A 22881-nucleotide genomic window follows, 5' to 3' on the forward strand; every position below is an offset into this window, starting at 1 on the left:
CGGGTGGGGTGCGGCTGGGCGGGCTGGGCGGGCTGCGCATGGCCAGGGTGTGTGCCTCAGAGGTGCCCGAGACCCTGCTTCCCTGCGCCTGGCGGAGGTGAGATGGCGGCAGAGTGGGAGCAGCCGGGAGGTGTTAGGGCGGGGGCACGTGGCTAGACTTAGGGTCTCAAGTTCTTTCTCTTCCCGCGGTGGGGACACACATACAAGGTGGGCTCCAAACAAACTCCTGCGGTGGGGCTGCTGGGGAGCCTTCCTGCGAGACGAACTCCTGAGGCCCCCTCAGGAAGCCTGGGGACCTGGGGCCCCGCACGAGGCCAGCGGTTGCGGGGACCCCGGGAGCGCGGGGACACCGGCGCCAGGAGGAAGTCGGAAGTCGAGCAGACCAGTGCGCGGAACGCCGGGGCGGGGGGCCGGCGGGCGGCCCGGGAGCCTTTGGGGGCCGGACCGTCGCGCGGCAACGCGCGCTGAGGGGGCGGAAATGGGGCTGGTGTCCCGCGGCGCGGCCAAGTCGGGGTTGGGGCCCGGAAGCGCTGCTGTCCGCCCTGGGAGCCACCGGTGAGTGTCCCCGGGCGCCGCCGTCCAGCCCGGCCCGGGCCTGTGCGGGAGCCGCGGAGCGGCCGCCATGGCCGTGCCTGGCTGACCCCCGGCCAGCGGGGTGAGCCTGTGCGCCCGGCTTGTGACAGCCAGCGGTGCCCGGCCAGCCCAGCTGCCCCGCAGTCACTCCCCGGCCAGCCCAGCTGCCCCGCAGTCACTCCCCGGCCAGCCCAGCTGCCCCGCAGTCACTCCCTGGCCAGCAGTCCCAGGGCCTATGACAGCAGCGGTTCCCTGGGACCAGCGGGGCGCCAACCTGCCGGCTCAAGCCACACACACCTCTTGGGTTTTCCTCCTGCCTCTCCCCTGCCCTCCCCATATTGTGTCACTTTTTTTTTCTTTTAAGATTTGTTTGTTTTTATTGGAAAAGCAGATTTACAGAGAGAAGGAGAGCCAGGAAGATCTTGTATCTACTGGTTCACTCCCCAAGTGGCCACAACAGCTGGAGCCAGGAGCTTCCTCTGGGCCTCCCCCAAGGCCTTGGGCCACCCTCCGCTGCTTGCTCAGACACAGCCGGGCTCGCGCTGGTGCCCAGGCGGGATGCTGCTGCTGCAGAGTGTGCTTTGTCCGCTGCCGCACAGCACCGGCCCCACTCGTGCATTTTTTATAGCGCTGGGATGTTAAAAACGAGAGCATGCAGTTGGTTACCACACACCTGCTGCGGTGAGTGGCTCTCATGGACCATGGAGCATTTATTTTTATTTATTTTATTACAAAGTCAGATATACAGAGAGGAGGAGAGACAGAGAGGAAGATCTTCTGTCCAACGATTCACTCCCCAAGTGAGCCGCAACGGCTGGTGCGCGCCAATCCGAAGTCGGGAACCTGGAACCTCTTCCAGTTCTCCCACGCGGGTACAGGGTCCCAATGCATTGGACCATCCTCGACTGCTTTCCCAGGCCACAAGCAGGGAGCTGGATGGGAAGTGGAGGTGCTGGGATTAGAACCAGCGCTCATATGGGATCCCGGGGCGTTCAAGGCTAGGATTTTAGCCACTAGGCCACGCCACCGGGCCCGACCACGGAGCATTTAACTCCTCAGAATACGAATACATATGGAGCAAACCCTGACTGCATTAGATGTAACAGCAAAGATGAGAAACAGTTGAACCACTGACATGTTGGGCTTGTCCCCTCGCCAGTGTCCCCCACTGCCCCCATCCAGGGGCTGTGTGCTGCGGGCTCCCAGCTGTCTGATGAGCTGCTGGCTGGGGCAGGTTGTGGAGCAGAGCCGGGCTGCGAGGGCCCGGCCTGAACCTCCCTCCTGGCTTGCAGGTTGCCCAGCATGGTCCTGAAGATCTTCTTCCCCACGTGCTGTGTCTCGGCTGACAGTGGCCTGCTGCTCGGGCGCTGGGTCCCTGAGCAGAGCAGTGCTGTCATCCTGGCCATCGCACACTTCCCCTTCATCCCTGCCCAGGTCAAAGAGCTACTGGCCCAGGTGCAGCAGGCCAGTCGGGTGGGCCTGGCTGTGCTGGGCACCTGGTGCCACCCCCGGCAGGAGCCCCCCAAGAGCCTGGGCTGCTTCCTTGAGGGGCTCAGTGCCATCTTTACCCACGAGCCCTGGTTGTGGCTGGGTCGGGAGCAGGCCGGCAAGGCCTGGCGCTGCAAGGCTTCCCACTGGTCAGCGGCCATGGATGAGGACCAAGTTCTGCTGGTCTTCTATGACCAGCGCCAGGTGCTGCTGTCTCAGCTGCACCCACCAGCTGTGCTGCCGGACCGCCAGGCGGGGGATGCCATGCCCAGCGTCCAGGGCCTGGCCGTTGTCTTCGACACAGTGGCGCGCAGCGAGCTGCTCTTCCACTGTGACCGCTTCGCTGAAGGCCCTGTGCGGCTGAGCCATTGGCAGTCAGAGGGCGTCGAGGCCAGCATCCTGGTGGAACTGCTGCGGCAGGCCTCGGGTCCTGTGTGCCTGCTGCTGTCTTGCCTGCTGTCCCTGATAGCGTCCTTCAGCACCTGTCGGTAGGCAGCCCTGGGCCCTGTGTCGGGGAGGGCAGGGACAGTTCATGGGGCTTGTGGCTGTCCCCCAGGGTGAGGCCAGAATGGCTGGCAGCTGCAGTGGCTGCACGAGGCCCAGGGGAGTCAGTGGACACTGGCCAGGGCTGCTGGCCCCTGCCAGGGCCTGGGCTGCCAAGGATGCTCCCAGGCCAGAGCTGGCCACGCCGTGCATTCTGCCCACTTTGTGGCTGCCCAGCTCGGGCGCTGCCCCGGCCTTGCCCCAGGCCTGTGTCAGTGCCCATGCCCATAGGAGAGGCCGTCACTACAGCCCTGCACCTGGGGCTGGCCAAGGGGACTGTCCAAGCTGTGGGCCGGGGCCATGGCTGAAGCTCTCTGCCCCCAGACAGAGGACCTGAGATGGCTCTGTGTCGGCAGTGCCCCCAAATGGCCCCTGGGTTAGGAGGCTGAGCGGGGGAGGGTTGGGGCCTCCCAGCTAGTGGGGATGGAGCTTGGTGGAGGACCCTAGGCCTGGTGCGCTGTGGGCAGAGGGAGGCCCCCAGCCACTTCGCAGCAGGCCGGGAAAGGTTCCAAGTGTTGGCGGGCACAGGGATTACCAGGGGGTGGGGGGTAACAGCAATGAGCACTGACATTCACCATGGCTCACGAGGCCCCATGGCTACCTTGTGGTGCCGTGGGCTCCGTCCAGCTGGCAGGGGACGGGCGGTGTCTCGCACTCACAGCTTGGCATGGGGAGAAGAGCAGGGTGCATTTGCTGCGGCTGGATCCTGGAGTTGGTGTCCGGCTGCTGACACCGGTGCTTGTTCTGAGGGGCCAGGCTTCGGGGTGACCACTGTGTCCCCACTTCCTCCTCAACACTGGGCCTCCTGGACAGCCTTGCTGGGCCATGGGTCAGTTCCCTACTGTAGGCCTGCTGCAGATCTGACCCTGGCCCTGGGAGGGCCCTGGGAGGGGCTGAGAGGGGACGAGGTCAGGCTCCAGGCCCAGGGAGACCACTGGACGCCGCTGTGCACCTTGCTGGCCCTTTGTGGGGCCTCTCGTGTGTTTGTCCTTCCTGGCTGCCCTGTGCTCAGTGCCTGCTCCTGGCTGGCTTCTCCCACACAGGGCATCCCGGCTGTGGCCCGTGTCCTTCCTCACGAGCAAGCTCTCCACGTGTGAGCAGCTACGACACCGGCTGCAGCACCTCACGTTTGTGTGCAGCACCCACAAGGCTGAGGACCCCACCCAGCGGATGAGGTGTGGGCCTGCCGGGTCCCCTCCTGGAGGTGGGCTGTGACCCCCGCCCCAGCTCAGGCTGGGCCTCGGCCTCCTTACCATTCCTGCCACCCTGCCAGGAAGGCTGACATGCTGGTCTCCATGCTGCTGGATGTGGCCCTTGGCCTCACCCTGCTGTCCTGGCTCCACAAGGAGAACCGCATCGGGCAACTGGCTGAGGCGCTCGTCCCTGCGGCCGACGTGAGTGCCTGGGTGGGACTCTTAGGCACAGTGAACCAGCCTGGGGCCGTGTGGCTCAAGGGGGCCACCCACCCCTCCCTTTTTGCGTTTCCATGCTGCCCCTGGGGTAGTTGTGCCACTTGCTGGGTTCCTCCCTGAGGAAGGATGGTTGCCAGGGCCTCCTTGTGCCCAGCCCCTGGGGGAAGGGGTCTTGAAAGCATCCTGTCTTGGGGCCAGCCCCTGCCCAGGCCTCGCTCTGCAGAGTTGCTCACAGCATAAATATGTAATTGCTCCTGCCATGTGCTTGCCCCTTAAATATTGAATGAGTTCTGTGTGTGAGGAGGCCTCAGCTGAAGCCGGTTAGGTTCAGCTCAGAGTTCTGAGAGTGGCGCCTGGAGCTCCTCATCCTATAACCTTAACCCTAACCCCGCACCGCCCCCTCTGCTGCCTGGTGCTCCGCTGGGTTCTGGGCACTCCCAGGGGGCCATGGCCCAGCTTCCCTGGTTGCCCTGCAGGTCTCTCTGCCACCTCTGGCTCTCACCTCGGCGTTCTTCCTAGGGCCCTGGGTCCCTCAGAGCCCATGTCCTCTGTGTGGTGGGCAGGGCCAGAGGAGGACTTCGCCTGCAGGCTCCCCTACAGGGCTTCAGGTGACGGGGCCTGCTGGGAGGCCTCCAGCAGCCCAGGGCTCAGAGAGGCTGCCCAGACCCTGGAGGAAGGAGGCTGGGTCCACTTTGCCCTGCCCTGACTGGCCGGCTGTAGCTAGAGCCCCAGTTAGGACGGGTAGGGGTGCATGCTGGACCCAGCCCTACCTAACATGTGCCCTGTGTCTTGCAGCATGTGGCTGAGGAGCTGCAGCACTTGCTGCAGTGGCTCATGGGTGCGCCTGCAGGGCTCAAGATGAATCGTGCACTGGACCAGGTGCTGGGTCGCTTTTTCCTGTACCACATCCACCTGTGGATCAGTGAGTTCCTGGCACAGGGCATGGGAAGCAGGGCATCATTGCCCGGGTACTCTCGTGTGTGTGTGCGCCTTTGTACGCGTACATGTGTGTATGTGAAGCCCTGTGTGTGTGATCCCCTGTGTGTGTGATTCCCTGTGTGTGTGAGATCCCCTGTGTGATGGCCTGTGTGTGTGTGTGATGGCCTGTGTGTGTGAATCCCTGTGTATGTGTGAAGCCCTGTGTGTGTGATCCCCGTATGTGTGTGTGTGATTCTCTGTGTGTGAGCCTGTGTGCGTGTGAGATCCCCTGTGTGTGTGAAGCCTGTGTATGTGAGATCCCCTGTGTTTGTGAGATCCTATGTGTGTGTGATCCCGTGTGTGAAGCCTGTGTGTGTGAGATACTCTGTGGGTGTGAAGCCCTGTGTGTGTGTGTGATGGCCTTTGTGTGTGAGATCCCTGTGTGTTTGTGAGATCCCCTGTGTGTGATTCCCTGTGTGTGTGATCCCCGTGTGAGATCCCTGTGTGTGTGTGTGAGCCTCTGTGTGTGTGAGATCCCCTCTGTGTGTGTGTGTGTGAAGCCTGTGTGTGTGTGAGATCCCTGTGTGTTTGTGAGATTTGCTGTGTGTGTGTGAAGCCCTCTACCAGGCCAGGGTTGAGTCCAGTCCTGGAGCTGGTACTTCCATCTCCCTGAAGCTCAGGTGCCCACCCAGAGGGAGTACTCCAGGGTTTAGGACCCCCCGGGTGCTGTCCTGAAGGCCATTGTTCTGCCAGGCTACATCCACCTCATGTCGCCTTTCATCGAGCGCATCCTGTGGCACGTAGGCCTCTCAGCCTGCCTGGGGCTCACGGTAGCTCTGTCCATCCTGTCGGACCTCATTGCCCTGCTCACCTTCCACATCTACTGCTTCTACGTCTATGGGGCCAGGTGGGCATGGAGGAACAGGAGGGAAGCGTGGGGCAGGGCCTCGGACCGTGGTGGGCAGTGTTGGAGGAGGAGCTCTGCCCAGCCCCGCCCTAACCGCCTGCCCTTTGGCGGCAGACTGTACCACCTCAAGATCTGTGGCCTGTCTTCCCTCTGGCGCCTCTTCCGCGGGAAGAAGTGGAATGTTCTGCGGCAGCGCGTCGACTCCTGCTCCTACGACCTTGACCAGGTGGGGGCAGTGCCAGCCTGTGGTGCCCATGTGGCGTGTCTGTTCCCTGCTGTGTGTTCCTCAGACCAACAAGGACCCAGGGTCCGCTGGCAGAACCCTCTGATGCCTGGTGTGGCCCCCTTGTGCCCACAGCTGTTCATTGGGACTTTGCTCTTCACCATCCTCCTCTTCCTGCTGCCCACCACGGCCCTGTACTACCTCGTGTTCACCCTGGTGAGCAGGCATGGGGGGCTCTGGGTGCCAGCAGCTGTAGACAGCCCCCACCTCCCACTGGGCCCTATGCCACTGCTGGTAGGAGGTCTGCCTGCTGCTGCTTCCAGCCGACCCTGGTAAGGCTGTCTCCACCTTCAGGTCCTAGCCTCAGCCCGTGGCCCAGGTGGCCTTGTCCTGGGCTCACAGTGGCTGGGCCTGGAGGATGGCTCCTGGGGCAGATGTGTCCACTATGGCCCCGGGTCCCTGTGTCGCAGCTCCGGCTCCTGGTGATTGCTGTGCAGGGCCTTATCCATCTGCTGGTGGACCTCATCAACTCCCTGCCATTCTACTCGCTGGGCCTGAGACTGTGCCGGCCCTACAGGCTGGCAGGTGAGCACACTGCTGGGGACATGCCGTGGGCTGGGCAGGCCAGGTGTCCTTGGGTGAGGAGCTGGGTGAGGCCAGAGCCAGGAGCCCAGGTCCCAAGGCTGCTGTCAGCTGCTGTCCCAGGTGCAGGTGTGATTGGGCAGGCTGTGCTGTGCAAGTGTGAGTGAGGGGTGGTGATGGCGTGTCCAGCCCTGCTGACCCTTCTGCAGGCGGGTATTGCCATGGCCATCAGGGATCACGCCCTACTGACCCTGGGGTGTTTGTCACCCTGTGCTCCTGGCCTTGGCCTGAGGCTGACATAGGGCAGCTCACATAGGAACAACAGTCCTTGCTGTCACCAGCCGCTGGCCCCAGCTGCCCTCACTGAAGGTGGGGGTGTGGTGGGTCCCTGAGTTGGCCCCCCAGCAAGCATCCTGCCCCATCCCTGCAGAAAAGGGACAGCTTTGTCCCTAGCACGGGGCTGACCCCTGCCTCCTGCTCTGGGAACTTGGTCTATGTCACTTGACTGGGTGGCAAAGACCCAGTGCTCAAGCCATCTCTGCTGTCCCCAGAGGCACAGCCAGGAAGCTCAGTGAAGTACAGGGCTAGTACAGGCCATGGCCCGGGGCCACGGGGGTACTGCGCGGGGCCATGGAGGGTACGGCCCAGGGCCACGGGGGTACTGCGCGGGGCCACGGGGGTACTACCCGGGGCCATAGGGGTATTGCCCGGGGCCATGGAGGGTACTGCCTGGGGCCTTATATCTGCTAGGCGGGGAGCTCTGCCATGGCCAGGCAGGCAGGAAGAGAAGGGAGCCGTGCACTGTGGGCCTGGGATTGTGCGCCCTCCCTGCCAATCACCTGTTCCCTTGCAGTTGGTGTGAAGTTCCGTGTCCTGGAGCCTGTGGCCAGCAGGCCCCTCCGCCTCCTGATGCAGGTAAGACTGGTGGGCAGGTGGACGGGCTTGGCATCTGTCCTCCACTACCTTGGCGTACAGGTCCTCTGTCTCAGCATGTCCTGGGCACTGTACCCTGCAGGAGCCCTGGGAGCTGAGTACATTGTGGGGTGCAGCCCACCTACTGAGCCCTTCCTGTCCTTCCAGACCAACCCGCTGCCCTACAGCCACGTGGTGCGCATCTACGGCCTGCCCAGCTGTGGCTGCCACCCCACGCACTCCTGGGGCACGCTGTGCCGCAAGCTGTTCTTAGGGGAGCTCATCTACCCCTGGAGACAGAGAGGGGACCAGCAGGACTGAGAGAAGGCCTGCAGCTTGCGCTCCTGACCGGGCCCTGCGCGTGGCACCTGGGTGGCCTGCAGGCTGTGGGGGGGGCAGAAGCCCTGGCCAGCCTGGACCGCCTGGGTGGGGGCTGAGGCAGCCATGGAGAACGCTGGAGCACGTGGGTTTGGGTGCTGCCTGACATCGGTTTGTGACGGCCAGGGTTATGTGGTTGGAGCCGCCTCAGGAGGCCAGCTGCCCCTAGCTGGCTGCCCTGTGCCGCCCAGGCCTCTGGGAATGGGCCGAGCTTCCCTGTCATCGCCTGTTCAGGGTAGGCGATCCTGTGGCCTGTGGCGGGGCAGCTTAGGGGGATGGCCAGAGATGCCAAGGCAGGGGCCTGCGCTGTGGGCATGAGGACACTGGTGCAGCCCTGGCCCTGTGTCCCCTGTGGTAACAATAAAACCTCCTGTGTGTGCAGTGGCGGCTCCTGTGGGCAGTGGGTCGGGGAGGCGGGGATCAGACAGTCGTCGGCCAGCAACTGCCTCGCCGGTACTGCGCAAAGCTCCGCGCCGCCGCACCGCCTCCAGACATCACCCCTGGGGAGTTGGGGTGCAGTCGCTAGGACCTTCCCCGTGTCCCCCACTCATGAGCTGGGGCACGGGGCCTCAGGCAGGGGAGAGTGCGTCCTGGCCCCAGGAGGCCAAGTCCCTTTCCGTCCCTGCCCCTGCCTTCCGGGGCCGCAACACCAGTCGCGGCTGCCCCCGCTGAGGGCCTTGGCATGGCGGGGCCGGCCTGTGCTCGGGGGCCGGACCCTAAGAGGAGCCGCCGCAGCCAGGCCCCCGAGCGGAAATCCCGCCTCCGCGCTCCCAGGGCGGTGCCGCCGGTCGGCTCGGGATCGCGAGCTCTTCATTGGCCAGCCTGAGGAGGGGGCGGGGCATGGTCGACGCGCGGCCGCGGTGACAGCGCGAGAGTTGACAGCTCGAGGGTGGGAGCCGAGTGGCTCCAGGATGCCTTGCGGCTCTGATGGACAGGTCGGCGGGCCAGTAGTTTCCGAGGCTCGGGAGGCGAGCGGCCAATGGCGACGCTGACTAGGCGGAGTGTTCGTAGCCTCCTGAAGCTGTGCGGAAAACACTGGGGGCGGGGTGGGCGCGAAGGACGGACGGATGAGTGGTCCAATGGCGCTGGGGAAGTGGGCGCCGGCCGTCCAATGGCGGCGGCGAGAAGGCGGGGCGGGGCTGTGAGGGGCACTGCGAGGCGGGGCGGCGCTGACGGACGAGCGGCCCAACCAATGGGTCTCTGAGCAAGGGCGACCGGAGGCCAATGGCGGCGGCACGGCCGGGGGCGGTGCGGCGCGACGCGGCCTGTGCGGGAAGCTGCGGGGCGGCGGCGGCGAGGCGGAGGTGAGGCCGTGGGGAGCCGGGCGGCGGCCGGCCGAGCGGGCCGAGCTGGGCGGGCCCGCTCACCTCAGCCGCCCCGGTCCCCGCAGGTCCGGCCGGCCGCGGGCAGGATGGGCACCCAGGGCAGCCCGGTCAAGAGCTACGACTACCTGCTCAAGTTCCTGCTGGTGGGCGACAGCGACGTGGGCAAGGGCGAGATCCTGGAGAGCCTGCAGGACGGCGCGTCCGAGTCGCCGTACGCCTACAGCAACGGTGGGGGCCGGGGAGGCGGGGGGTGCGATGTCGGGGGGCTTGGCGGGATGTTGGGGGGCCGGGGAGGCGGGAGGCGGGACGTCGGGGGGCCGGGGAGTTGGGGGCCGGGGGGCTGGGCGGGATGTCGGGGGCCGGGAACTGGGTGGGATGTCCGGGGGCCGGGCGGGATGTTGGGGGGCCCCTCCGGGGCGGGAAGCCAAGGCAGGTGGTGGGCGCCCCGGCAGAGGGCACCGTGCGGGAGACGCGCACACCCAGCTCGCACCCGGAACATGCATGGAGCTCCCGGTTGCGTGGGTTGCTTCAGCAGCGGCTCGGGGCTGTCTATCGCTCCGGCTCCGGTAGGGCCTGTCTGACGGCTCGGAGTGGGCAGCAAGGCCGGCCCCAACCCCGGAGGTGCTGCGCTTGCAACTGACTGTCCAGGGCCCTGCGGGCTGACTTGGGCGGGTGCGGCCTCAGGAGGCTGGCCTGAGAGTCAGCTCTGTTGGTTGTTTGTGACACTACACTGGTCCAGCTTGAGCCCGTGGAAGTGTGTTTGGCTGTCTAGTTTAAAGTTTTATTTTTTGTTTTAAGATTTATTTACTTTTATTGCAAAGTCAGATATACAGAGAGGACGAGAGACAGAAAGGAAGGTCTTCCGTCTGATGATTCACTCCCCAAGTGGCCACATTGGCTGGTGCTGCGCCGATCCAAAGCCAGGAGCCAGGAACTTCTTCCAGGTCTCCTGCGCAGGTGCAGGGTCTCAAGGCTTTGGGCCGTCCTCGACTGCTTTCCCAGGTCACAACAGGGAGCTGGCTGGAAAGTGGAGCTGTTGGGATTAGAACTGATGCCCATATGGGATCCCGGTGCATTCAAAGTGGGGACGTTAGCCACTAGGCCATGGCGCCGGGCCCTCGTTTGAAGTTTATTTCCAGGGTGCTCTTCTATTCAGTGATTTGCTCCCAAAGTGGCCACAACGGCTGGAGCTGAGCTGATCTGAAGCCAGGATCCAGGAGCTGCTTCTTGGTTTCCCACATGGGAGCAGGGTCCCAAGCCTTTGGGCCGTTCCCAGGCCACAAACTGGGAACTGAAGAGAAGTGGAACTGCCAGGACTGCAACCAGTATTCCTATGGAATGCCAGTGACAGTGGGAAAGAATCTTGCATCCGGGCCCGGCAGCGTGGCCTAGCGGCTAAGGTCCTCGCCTTGAAAGCCCCGGGATCCCATATGGGCGCTGGTTCTAATCCCAGCAGCTCCACTTCCCATCCAGCTCCCTGCTTGTGGCCTGGGAAAGCAGTCGAGGATGGCCCAGTGCATTGGGACCCTGCACCCGCGTGGGAGACCCGGAAGAGGTTCCAGGTTCCCAACTTCGGATCGGCACAGCACTGGCCGTTGCGGCTCACTTGGGGAGTGAATCATGGGATGGAGGATCTTCCTCTTTGTCTCTCCTCCTCTCTGTATATCTGACTTTGTAGTAAAAATAAATAAATCTTTATAAAAAAAAAAAAAGAATCTTGCATCCGTTGGTTCACTCCCCAGGCAGCCACGTGGCCGGAGCTGTAGTGATGGCCCTATTGCCTTCCCAGGGCTCTCAAGCTGGTGAGCAGCTGGGGCCAGTGGTGTGCACCCTCCCAGGTGGCTCGTCTCAGCCCAGACTTGCCTGCTGCCCTGGGTGGCAGGACCGCTCCCCCCCAGGTAGAGGTGTAGCCCAGACCTGTCCTCTGCCCGGTCTGGTCTGGCTTGTTCCACAGGCACACAGGTGTGCCCACAGGGACCTGTGGGTTAGCAGTGGGCCTGGAGCCCTGCTGCTGGCTGGCCACCTCTGGTCTGGAGAGACCCCAGATGGCCCCTGGGGCACAGGAGGGAAGTGCCGGCTCACTCTGCTGCCCCTGTCCTCTGGGGAACCCTCGAGCTGCCTGCTCTGCCTCTGCTTGGGGGTACTATGGTGGGCTGTGTGCTTAGTCTGGACTCTAGCTCTTGTGGGTCGTTGGATGGGTGTAGAGGTTTCTTGTTAGACTTGAAATTCGTCCCCCTCAGCCTGCCAAGTGCGAATTCCAGGGGTGCTGAGCCTCTGTGGCTGCTGCTGCTTGTCCTCAGTGTAGGCTCAGCCTGTGAGGCTGTGCGATGCCCACGTGCAGGCTCTCTTAAGCCTCCCTCTGGCCTGGTGCTCTGTCTGAACGTGTGTGTCACGGCGTGTCCTTGGTGTGGATGTGTGTGTCGTGTGTCCTTGGTGTGGAGGTGTGTGTCGCAGCGTGTCCTTGGTGTGGACGTTGTGTGTGTCAGAGCGTGTCCTTGGTATAGATGTGTGTTTCATGTCCTTGGTGTGGAGGCGTGTGTCACGGCATGTCCTAGTGTGGATGTTTGTGTCGTGTGTGTCACATGTCCCTGGTGTGGGCATGCATGTTGTGGTGTGTCCTTGCTGTGAACGTCGTATGTGTCACAGTGTGTCCTTGGTGTGGGCGTATGTGTCGTGTCATGTCCTTGCTGGGTATGGTCTTCCTCCCTGATGCCAGGTGCCAGTTTCTGGTCCCATCACCCCCCGGAGGTCCTGGTGACTGAACACTGACCACTGACCCCTGCTGCGTGCAGCAGATGGCGTGCAGGCTCCCTGCCGAGAGGTTCTCTGAAATCCCTGTGAGGGAGGCTGAGCCCATGGCTGCGCTGTCCCTGGGAGACATGGGGGAGCTCTGGAGTCCCCCAGCTCTGACCACCTGTGTTGCCCTCTTCCCCAGCTCCCACCTCCAGCCCGGCCCACCCCCACATCTTCTGCCCAGTTACACAGTCCTCTCCTTCTCAAGTGTTGGGATGCGGCCCTCGAGAACCCTGAGGGCAACAGGAAAGAGGCCTTGAGAGCACAGTGTGGTGAGCCAGGGAAGTGCCATGAGGGAAGCCTCTACAGCACCACGGCCTCGGCCTGGAAGTCAGAGAGGGTTCAAGGTTGAGTCAGCTGGTCCTGGGAGCTGGTGGGGCATTGAGGTGGGCCAGCCAGTGTCCGCGTGACTCCTCTCTCTTCATCGCCCCTTCCCCCACTCCCCGTGACCCTTTGAGGTCGGCGCTGTAAGCAGAGTGAGGTCAGTTTGCATGGCTGATCCTGACAAGGAGCGAGGGCAAACAGTGACCATAGGAGTGCCTGCCTGCTCTGTGTAGGGACGGATTTCTGTCCCAGGTTCAGAGTGGGATGACTCTGCCCCAAGGTCAGGTAGAGAGATGGCCTTCCCTCAACTTCAGAAAGCAAGTTTATAGGTGAAGAGCAGAGCATCTAGAAGGCAGCCAACTCGCCTCCAGGATGTGTGGTGGATATCCGTGTGTGTGGATATCCGTGTGTGTGGTGGACACACGTGGGTGGGCAGGACGTGTGGTGGATATCCGTGTGCTGCTTTTTTTTTTTTTAAAGATGTATTCATTTTATTACAGCCAGATATACACAGAGGAGGAGAGACAGAGGAAGATCTTCCGTTTGATGGTTCACTCCCCAAGTGGCTGCAACAGCCAGTGCTGCGTTGGTCTGAAGCCAAGAGCCAGAAACTTCTTTCCTCCAGGTCTCCCACACGGGTGCAGGGTCCCAAGGCTTTGGGCCGTCCTTGACTGCATTCCCAGGCCACAGGCAGGGAGCTGGATGGAAAGTGGAGCTGCCGGGACTAGAACCGGCGCCCATATGGGATCCCGGCACGTTCAAGGCGAGGACCTTAACCATTACGCTATCATACCGGGCCCAGGTTTATTTATTTATTTACTTTATTATTACTATTTTTTAGTGATAACATTTCTTTTTTCTTTTTTAATTTATTTTTATTACAAAGAGATACAGAGAGGAGGAGAGACAGAGAGGAAGATCTTCCGTTTGATGATTCACTTCCCAAGTGAGCCGCAACGGCCGGTGCTGCGCCAATCCAAGGCCGGGAACCTGGAACCTCTTCCGGGTCTCCCACGCGGGTGCAGGGTCCCAAGGCTTTGGGCCGTCCTCGACTGCTTTCCGGCCACAAGCAGGGAGCTGGATGGGAAGTGAAGCTGCCGGGATTAGAACCAGCGCCCATATGGGATCCCAGCATATTCAAGGTGAGGACTTTAGCTGCTAGGCTATCGTACTGGGCCCTGTGTGCTGCTTTCTGTGCACACCATTTTTGCTGCTTGGATGAGGAGCTAATGTAACAACCTCCAGGAAGGAAGCCCCACGGGAGTCCAGCAGTGGCAGGAAGGATGCAGAGAGTGGGTCTGGCCCTGAGCACTGACTTGGCCTTGGCCTCTGTGTAGACGTCAAAATCAAAAATAGAAGTCCAGGCCTAGAGCCACAGCAGGTCTGTGTGGCGTGCCTGTGGTCTCACCCCAGCATGCAGGTTGCCGCACAGCCTCAGGAAGCTGTGCCCTGGAGCCAGGCCTCGGCCATCAGTGCATGGAGAAGCCATGGAGGAGCTTGGGTTGCACAAGTGGTCAGCAGCGCTCCGTGTGTCCAGGAGTCAGCCTCCTGAGGTCAGCCTGTCAGTGTTGGTGGGCTCGCCCTCTGCCTGTCCACACTGGGCTCCCTGGGTATTTACGGTGCCTCATGTTCTTTTTCAAAGATTTGCTAATTGATCTGAAAGGTAGAGTGACACAGACATCTTCTGCTGGTTCATTCCCCAGATGGCCTCATGGCCTCCTCTGGGTCGCCCTCCTGGATGCAGGCGACTGGGCTGCCTGGGCCACAGGGGGAGGCTTTACTTGCTGTGCCACAGCAGAGGCCCGTGACATTCCTGTGCTGAGGTTGGAATGTTGGACAGTCCTCCAGGAGGTGGACAGGGACAGGCACAGTGTTGGGGTACTGGGGAGGCTGCTCGACACAGGAGCAGTTGGGTCCTGTGTCCCTAGAGCTGTGCGGCTCCGGTGGCCGCTGGCTGGCCACTTGTTTGTGATCCCACAACCAAGAGTCCCAACTAAGATGGGCCCATCTGGCATCTGGGCTTTGGGGGAAGAGCCGGGTGTGCTGACAGCCAGGATGAGGTGGGCCTGTGCAGGGTGGGTTGTGGTTCCTGTCCTGAAAGCTGCTTGCCAGTGCTTCCTGTGCTCCCATGGCCAGGCTGGGATGAGGGCCTCCTGTGATAGATCAGGGTTCCGTGCATCCTGCCTCTGCATGGAAGTTGCGGCTGCAGGGAGCCTGCTGGGGTCACACACATAGCGGTCGTTCTGTCCCCACCAGCTGGCCTTCTCTGAGATGGGTGCCCAGCCCTGCCTTGTCCTGGAGATACTGGCCTGTCAGGGCTGGGTGGGGGCCTGGGCTCTGGGTTCTTTGACCCGGTTGTGTGACAGTCGCTGTTCCATGTGTGCCTTCCTTGCCTTGCAACCTGCCAGTCCCCTGGGAGGGGGGTCACTTCTGCTATAGGCTGTGTGACGATGCAATGGCATGTGGGAAACATCCGGAACAACCCATGAGCTGTGCTGGCATCCTATCTGGGCACCAGTGCTTGTCCCGGCTGCTCCACTTCCCATCTAGTTCCCTGCTTCTCTCGGCTGCTCCGCGTCCCATCCAGCTCCCTGCCTGTGGCTTGGGAAAGCAGTAGAGCATGGCCAAAGCCTTGGGGTCCTGGGCCTGTGGGGAGACCGGAGGACGCTTCTGATGAGCTCAGCTCTAGCTGCTGTGGCCATTTGGACAGTGAATAAGCAGATGGAGGGTCTCTGACTCTTGTCTCTTTGTGACTCTGCCTTCCAAATAAATAATAAATAAATCTTAAATGCAAAAAAAAAGCAGTGGGTATAAGTGAGCTTCTGGGAAGTACTTGGGTGCTGTGAGGCTGGGTTGGCCTACGTGAGTGTGGAGTGGTTTTCTGTGGCTTGGTGTTGTGGCAGAGCCTGCTGTGTCCCCACCGTCGCCATAGGAAGCTGTCCTGGGGCAGCAGATGTCTGGGAGCACCCAGAGCAATGACTTCTTCCTGGTCAGTTTGTTTATTGAGACTGGGGCTGGAGTGCCATGAGCGAGGTGCCACCTGCAGTGCTGGAATCTTATGTGGGTGCTGCTTCAGATCCAGCTCCCACTACAGGGCACATGGGAGACTGGGTGGAGTTCAGGCTTCTGGCCACCGTGGCCATCTGGGGTGTGAGCCAGGGAAATCTGAGCAGGCATCAGGCCTGTGACCTGGAGATGTGCAAGGGCCGAAGGTTCACTTCGCTGTAGCCCAGCCCTGAGCTGGCGCGCTCACTTCCAGGTGGGTGTGCTGGCTGCTGCAGGCTCCACCTTCTCTGAGCAGTGCTCAGGGCGGACCTGGACTCCGGTGGCTCACGCTGTCCTCTGTGGGGTGGACACCCTGTTTCAGAGTGCCTGCTTCCAGCCCCAGCAGCTCCACTCTTCCTGGCTCCCTGCTTGTAGCCTGGGAAACAGTGGAGGGTGGCCTAAATGTGTGGGCCCCTGCACCCACGCAGGAGACCTGGAGGAGGCCCCTGTTGCCTGGCTTCAGATCAGCTCAGCCTCTGGCCCTTGAAAGATCTCTCCCTCTGTCTAGTTTTGTCTTCTGTGTGGTCCTGGGAAGTCTGTCCTGGGGACAGTCAGAGGTAGAACTAGAGATGGAGAGGGCCATGCTTTGACAGTGAGAGGGCGAGTTGTCAGGGCAGATGGGAAGGGGCCGCTGGTCTGCAGGGCCGGGCGGTGCTTGCCCCATACAGGGAGGCTATGCCAGGAGGCCTTCAGTGTCTCGGTCAGCTTTTGGACCATGTCCATGCAAGCCTAGGGCTGCTTGGCTGGTTTTGCTTGTGGGCTTCTGTGGGAGGCTGGGGTGGGGCCTGCAGGAGGTGCCCCGTGACACAACATGCCAGGGTGCAGCCCCTGAGGACACTAGCTGGCCAAGTACCTGCCAGGTGCCCACTGGCTGGAATCAGGATTGGCAGTCGGAGGGGGCTGGCTCCCTGGTGCTGGCTCAAACTGATTCTGTAGGCCTCCTCTGGGTTCTTCTTGCCACTCTGCTGCCTCCTCCATGGCCTGGGGCCACAGTACCCCAGGGGTGTCCTTGGGTCTATGACTCCCCTGCCTACCCATTGGGTCCATGGTTGGTTCACGACTCGTGCACAGCTGAGTCTAGATGTACCCCACGTCCTGCCCCGTGCTAACCCACGGGCCCCTCGCCTGTTTCTAATCAGGCTGTCTGCTTTCCAGAGAGCCTCAGTACCATGTACACCACCAGGGGGCTCGACAGACAGTGGAACACACACAGAGCCACCCACACATGCCTCCAGATGAGGATTACAGCCACAGAGAGAGAGAGCCACCCACACGTACGCAGACAGGGACACACACATCTCATGTTATCTGTGAGGGGACATCTGCTCCCTTGGGTTAGGGTCCATCAAGGTGGGAGCTGAGAGACTTCCTCCCTCCTCTGCTACTGCTGTGGAAGCTCGCAGGCAGCCATGTGACATTGAGCTGGCCCATCCTTTTGGGCTCCACCTGCCTGCCCCCGTGACCGTGAGAGCAGTAGGTGTGGTCAGTGGAGCTGGGGGAGAACTTGCCTCCTTCCTGGAGCCCAGGCATGGGCAGACTGGGGCTGGAGCGTGGGACACACTCAGGAGTGGGTACCTCTGGCAGTGCTGGTCTTGGACCCAGTCTTTGCACAAGGCCTAAGCTCCTGTGTCCTCTCAGGCATAGACTACAAGACCACGACCATCCTGCTGGACGGACGGCGGGTAAAGCTGGAGCTGTGGTGAGTGGGCTGCTGTACCATAGGATGGGGGTGGGGGCTACAGGCACTTGCAGGGACCCCCCACTCAGTCCATGCCCCCCCCAATCTTAGTCTGTGGACCCCCCATTTCTCAGTTCACAAGTTCCCCCATCTTAGGCCATGGGTGTCCTGTCTCAGTCTGTGGGCATCTTACTCTGCCTGGGCCCAGCTCTCAGCTTTCTGCCCACTGAGGCTATGTCCATGATGACCGTGGCCTCCCTGGCCTGGTCTGGTATCTCACCATGAAGCTCAATCCCCAGAGCTGGTGGCCCTGGCGGAAGGGGGCTGGTCAGAGTGGGGACTCCTAGGCTGGGAGGGCCCTGCCCTGGCTCCTGCCCGCTGGCCTGCTGATGACCCATGTTTTCCAGGGACACGTCGGGCCAGGGCAGGTTCTGTACCATCTTCAGGTCCTACTCGAGGGGTGCTCAGGTAAGGTCACCACTGTCTACCCTTCCTGTCCTGCAGCTGCTCCCTGTGGGGAGCCCGTCCCCTGGAGGCCTCCTCCCCTGCTCTCAGCCAAGCCCAGAGCTCGCTGCACAGCGTCACTCTAAGGGCCTCTCACCTGAGTCCAGAAATGAGATATGACTTCCTTGGGTCTGCCCATACCCCCTCAAAATGCTGGGGCTGCTCAGCATACTTGATACTGTGTGCAGCAGCTGCCCGGAAGGGCCCTATGCCTTTGGTACAGTCAGTTCTGATGTGTGTGTGGGTGTGTGTGGGTGTACACTGGCCCTGGATTAGAGCAGAGAGGACTGGTCAGAGCACAGAGGGCTGGTCTGCAGAGGGTGCGAGGCTGGCACCTCAGAGTCAAGTGTGGGAGCTTTCCGCACAGTGTGCAGGGCCCGCTCTGGCCTGAATCCTGCCACTCCTCACCCACCAGACCCTAGTCTGTCCCTGGGCTGTCGTGGAGTGCTCCTTGACCATGGAGGCTCCTCAGGGTGGAATTGGGGAGCCAGGCCAAGGATGGGCCTGTTGTAGCGGTGGGGGGTTGTATTTCCCACAGATGCCAGCTGCCTGGAGCTGGGCCCCAAGTAATGGTGTCTAGGGGAGTGACAGACCAGGTCCCAGTGCCTCCTGCTGGCCTGGCGGGAGGGCCCTCCTGCGTCTCTTCCTTTCACACAAACCAACCTGAGACCACAGAGGGAAGGTGCTCAGCTTGTCATGCCCTGGGCGAGCGACAGCTTCTACCCCAGGTCCCCTCATCCTGGGCCCATGAGCAGTGGGTCACCCCTTGTGCCTGGCAGGGCATTCTGCTGGTGTATGACATCACCAACCGCTGGTCCTTCGACGGCATCGACCGGTGGATCAAGGAGATTGATGAGGTAGGTGTCCCATGTGCCCAGCTGTGCCACCCAGGGTAGTGGGGGACAAGGGCTGGGCCCGATGGCAGAGCTCCGAGGGGTGGGGGGTGGGAGCGCTTCCTGACTCCATGCCCTCCCTAGCACGCCCCTGGGGTCCCCCGGATCCTGGTCGGGAACCGGCTGCACCTGGCCTTCAAGCGGCAGGTGCCCACAGAGCAGGCACGCGCCTACGCCGAGAAGAATTGCATGACCTTCTTCGAGGTCAGCCCCCTGTGCAACTTCAACGTCACTGAGTCCTTCACGGAGCTGTCACGCATCGTGCTCATGCGGCACGGCATGGAGAAGATCTGGCGGCCCAACCGAGGTGGGCGCAGGGGATGCGGCGGTTGCAGCCTCCTGCTAGCCCTCAAGTGCAGGGGTGGGGGGTGCTGCCTCAGCTGCCTGCCTGGGGTGCTGTGCTGTCACCCCGGCCTTCTTGGGCCGGTGTTTACTGTGAGCGGGATCAACCAGGTCGACGGGTGTGGCGGCTGTGCATAGCCCGCCAGTTTATGTCAACTCCTTGGGCCAGCCCCAAGACCTCATGCTGGGAAAGTGGGTGGCCACAGGACAGGGTGCTGGGGACGAGGGGTGCAGGCTGCACCCCATGCCCGGCTGACCCTGACTGATCCCGGCCGACAGTGTTCAGCTTGCAGGACCTGTGCTGCCGTGCCATTGTCTCCTGCACCCCCGTGCACCTCATTGACAAGCTGCCACTGCCCGTCACCATCAAGAGCCACCTCAAGTCCTTCTCGATGGCTAACGGCATGAACGCTGTCATGATGCACGGACGCTCCTACTCACTGGCCAGCAGCACCGCTGGCAGCAGCAGCAAGGGCAGCAGCCTCAAGCGCTCCAAGTCCATCCGGCCTCCGCAGAGCCCGCCCCAGAACTGCTCCCGCAACAACTGCAAGATCTCCTAGCAGGAGCCGGCTTGCCCGCAGGACCAGGACTTGGCAGGGCACACTGGCCACAGGGCCCTGCCCGGGAGGCCGCAGGCACAGGGCCGCTGGGCCGGACCTGCCCCCCTCCTTAGCCACGTGGTTCTGGGGGCCTGGCCTGCACTGAGCTCGGCCCCTCATCGGGGAAGGGGGATGCATGGGCCGGGGTGGGGGGCCTCTGGCAGTGTCTCACACTGAGCCCAGCTGCAGGGGCGTTGTCCCTGGGCACACGGGGCTGACAGTACCCTGCCTCCACCCTGTGCCGTGGCGTCTGCCAACCTCTGACCTCAGCTGTGTCCCAACAAGTGACTGTTCCCGGCTTGGTGGACACCCCGTTCTCGAGGACCTGCGAGGGACAGCAGGGCCTAGCCCCTCCTGAAGCCATCCACTGTTGCCCCCCTTGGGGACGGGATCCCCAAGCCCGCCACAGTCTCCCTGGTGCTCATGTCTACCTCCTGCCCTCACCCCTGGGCAGCGGGCAGTGGGCTTCTGAGGAGTCGACACTACCTGAGTTACAGCCTGGCGCCTCGGATCTTCTCGCTGTTTGTACAGTAAACGTGGTTCCTGGAGCCTCTCCTGCTCTGTGGGCCGGTGTGTGGCATGGCCAGCCTCGGGGAGTGGGGGGTGCCAGGAACAGTCAGCTTTTGGGAGCAGGGGTGCTGGCATGGCCTGCCTTGGGGACATGGGGGTGCTGGGGGCCCTGAGGTCCATCCATGCCAGCTGGACTGGACGGGGTCTGGGGAACCTCTGCCTGGCTGCCCCCACCCTGGGTGCAGGTCATGGCAGCCTGCACACAAGGGGGCCCCTGGCGCCGGGTGGCTGGAGCTGGCCAGACAGAGCTGATGACCCTGCCTGCCAGGTCAGAAGGTCAGGCCTGGGGTCGCCTTTGTCTGGCTGCAGGCTGCCGCCTCCCGTGGGGGGGCTGCGTTCCCTGGCAAGCTCCTAGGACACTGCCCCACACGTGAGCTCCGCTCGTGCACAGGGCCTGGCCACCCGAGCTGTCCAGCTGAGGACGTCCTGAGGGGCATGGACCGGGAGCCTGGTGCTCGGGGTGGGGGGCCGAGGAATGCTGTGTCCTCTCCATCGCCCCTGCGGGGGAACCCCCCAGACTTGGCTGCAGCCTCCAGGAATGGGTCATAGGGCTGCCCGGCAGAAGGTGGGGTTCCCGCGCCCCTTAGCCAGCCCCGCCCCCTGAGCTCTGGGAGGGTCTGGAAGACCGGGCTGGGCCGGAGAGCTCGGGTTACAGCCCCCTCCCCCTCGGCCGGCCTGTGCTGACCGGGGGCCCTGGAGCCGCGCAGACGGCGGGGAGGCCACCCGCAGGCGCCCCGCGCGGAGAGCACGGCCCCGAGGAGGGGCTGCAGGCCCGGGTCCCCATGCCCGCCCCACTGTCCCTCCTGATGCTCGTGGGGTTGACGGCGGGGGCCAGCCTGCTGCCAGGGCCCGGCGGCCGCCCAGGCATGTGCCCCGACCAGCTCAGCCCCCGCCTGTGGGTGGACGCGCAGAGCACCTGTGAGCGCCCGTGCGCCAAGGACGAGGTGAGCGAGAGCCCCGCGCCCGGCTTCCCCGCTGCGGGGCCGGGAGTCCAGGAGGCCGGGGAAGGAGCATTCCCAAAACCTTGGGAGGGGGAAGGTTCAGGGAGAAGCAGTCCAGCCGGGGAGGGGCGGGGCCTGTCCGGGCGAGGGGCGGGGCCGAGTTCCTTGGTGGGGGCGGGCGCCGTCGGCCCGGGGCGTGTCCCCGCTAAGCCCCGCCCCCGCAGGACTGCGCGCCGGCCGAGAAGTGCTGCACCAACGTGTGCGGGCTGCACAGCTGCGTGGCCGCCCGCTTCCCGCACGCCGGCCCGGCCGCCCCGGCTTCCTGCGAGGGCTTCGCCTGCCCGCAGCAAGGCTCCGACTGCGACATCTGGGACGGGCAGCCCGTGTGCCGCTGCCGCGACCGCTGCGAGAAGGAGCCGAGCTTCACGTGCGCCTCGGACGGCCTCACCTACTACAACCGCTGCTACATGGACGCCGAGGCCTGCCTGCGCGGCCTGCACCTGCGCGCCGTGCCCTGCAGGCACGTCCTGCGCTGGCCGCCCGGCACCGCCGCGCCCCCCACGCCCGGGGCCGCCGCCGTGCCGCCCGCGCTCTACAGCAGCCCGGCCCCGCAGGCGGTGCCCGTCGGGGGCACGGCCAGCCTGCATTGCGACGTCCGCGGCCGCCCGCCGCCCGCCGTGACCTGGGAGAAGCAGAGCCCGCAGCGGGACGGCGTGGTCATGCGGCCCGACCGCATGTACGGCAACGTGGTGGTCACCAGCCTGGGCCAGCTGGTGCTGTACGACGCGAGGCCCGAGGACGCGGGGCTGTACACGTGCACGGCGCGCAACGCGGCCGGCCTGCTGCGCGCCGACTTCCCGCTGTCCGTGCTGCCCGCCTGCCCCGGGCCCGGGCCCCGCGGGCCCTGGCACTTCGACCCGCAGCGCGGCAGCTGCGCCACTTTCCCGGCCGCGGGCTGCGACACCTACGAGGGCTTCGACACCTACGAGGCGTGCCAGCAGGCGTGTGCGCGCGGCCCGCGGGACGCCTGCGAGCTGCCGGCCGTGCAGGGCCCCTGCCGGGGCTGGGAGCCGCGCTGGGCCTACAGCCCGCTGCTGCGCCTCTGCCACCCCTTCGTGTACGGCGGCTGCGAGGGCAACGCCAACAACTTCGAGAGCCGCGCGAGCTGCGAGGTGGCCTGCGCCGGGCCGCGCGCGCCGCCTTGCCGGGCCTGCCGGCCGCGCGGGAGGCTGGTGCCCAGCCTGTGCCGCAGCGACTTCGCCGTGGTGGGCAGGCTCACCGAGCTGCAGGCCGAGCCCGAGGCGGGAGGCGGCATCGCGCGCCTGGCGCTGGACCGCGTGCTCAAGGACGACAAGATGGGGCTCAGGTTCCTGGGCACCCGCTACCTGGAGGTGACGCTGAGCGGCTCGGACGCCGCCTGCCCCTGCCCCAACGTGACGGCCGGCGACGGGCCGCTGGTCATCATGGGCGAGGTGCGCGACGGTGTGGCCGTGCTGGACGCCGGTAGCTACGTGCGCGCCGCCAGCGAGAAGCGCGTTAAGAAGATCCAGGAGCTGCTGGACAGGAAGGCCTGCGAGCTGCTGGGGCGCTTTGAGGACTAGACGGAGGGGCGGGGCGGGCTGGACCCGCCTATCACGGGGAGCTGGACCCGTCCATCCCTGGGATTGGCCCCGCTCCACCAATAAAGCGGCCTCTCACCCAGCAGCAGCCTCCAATGCTGGCCCCGCTGACCCCTGACCCCGGTGTCCACTAACATCTTGGCACCTGCAAGGGCGGAGGCTCCTGGGGAGGCCACTTCCTGCCTGGCAATTCCGGTGTGGCTGGAGCAGTCTGCAGCCTTAGCTACTGGGACAGCTACCCAGGACAGGTCAGGAGTTGGAGTCCGGAGTCAGCCAGACGGCTACTTCCCCCAGAGAACAAACACGCCAGAC

General features: G+C 63.7%; 2 protein-coding genes across 5 annotated transcripts; both read left to right on the forward strand.

Annotated features, from left to right (window-relative positions):
- The first annotated feature begins 412 nt into the window (after nucleotides 1-412).
- On the forward strand, nucleotides 413-19987 carry LOC101533929 (ras-related protein Rab-40C). Of its 4 annotated transcripts, XM_058680402.1 has the most exons (16): nucleotides 413-555; nucleotides 1866-2549; nucleotides 3648-3779; nucleotides 3878-3998; nucleotides 4812-4938; nucleotides 5688-5841; nucleotides 5956-6067; nucleotides 6200-6280; nucleotides 6535-6649; nucleotides 7500-7561; nucleotides 9327-9489; nucleotides 17062-17122; nucleotides 17509-17569; nucleotides 18385-18462; nucleotides 18583-18805; nucleotides 19120-19987. In XM_058680402.1, the coding sequence occupies exons 1-16, from the start codon at nucleotides 479-481 to the stop codon at nucleotides 19398-19400; spliced, it is 2532 nt and encodes an 843-aa protein (XP_058536385.1). In that variant the 5' UTR covers nucleotides 413-478; the 3' UTR covers nucleotides 19401-19987. The 4 variants fall into 4 exon arrangements, with proteins under 4 accessions (XP_058536385.1, XP_058536386.1, XP_004596651.2 ...); XM_058680403.1 differs by lacking the exon at nucleotides 6200-6280; XM_004596594.2 differs by lacking the exons at nucleotides 9327-9489; nucleotides 17062-17122; nucleotides 17509-17569; ... (1 more) ...; nucleotides 18583-18805; nucleotides 19120-19987 and adding an exon at nucleotides 7727-8261.
- A 575-nt stretch (nucleotides 19988-20562) lies between these two features.
- WFIKKN1 (WAP, follistatin/kazal, immunoglobulin, kunitz and netrin domain containing 1) lies at nucleotides 20563-22574 on the forward strand. The gene is made up of 2 exons (XM_058680428.1): nucleotides 20563-20953; nucleotides 21175-22574. Exons 1-2 carry the CDS (start codon nucleotides 20792-20794, stop codon nucleotides 22549-22551), a joined length of 1539 nt encoding a protein of 512 aa, XP_058536411.1. The 5' UTR covers nucleotides 20563-20791; the 3' UTR covers nucleotides 22552-22574.
- Nucleotides 22575-22881: the final 307 nt, after the last annotated feature.

Source organism: Ochotona princeps, chromosome 24 (genome assembly GCF_030435755.1).
Source record: "Ochotona princeps isolate mOchPri1 chromosome 24, mOchPri1.hap1, whole genome shotgun sequence".
In the NCBI taxonomy this organism is placed as follows: domain Eukaryota; kingdom Metazoa; phylum Chordata; class Mammalia; order Lagomorpha; family Ochotonidae; genus Ochotona; species Ochotona princeps.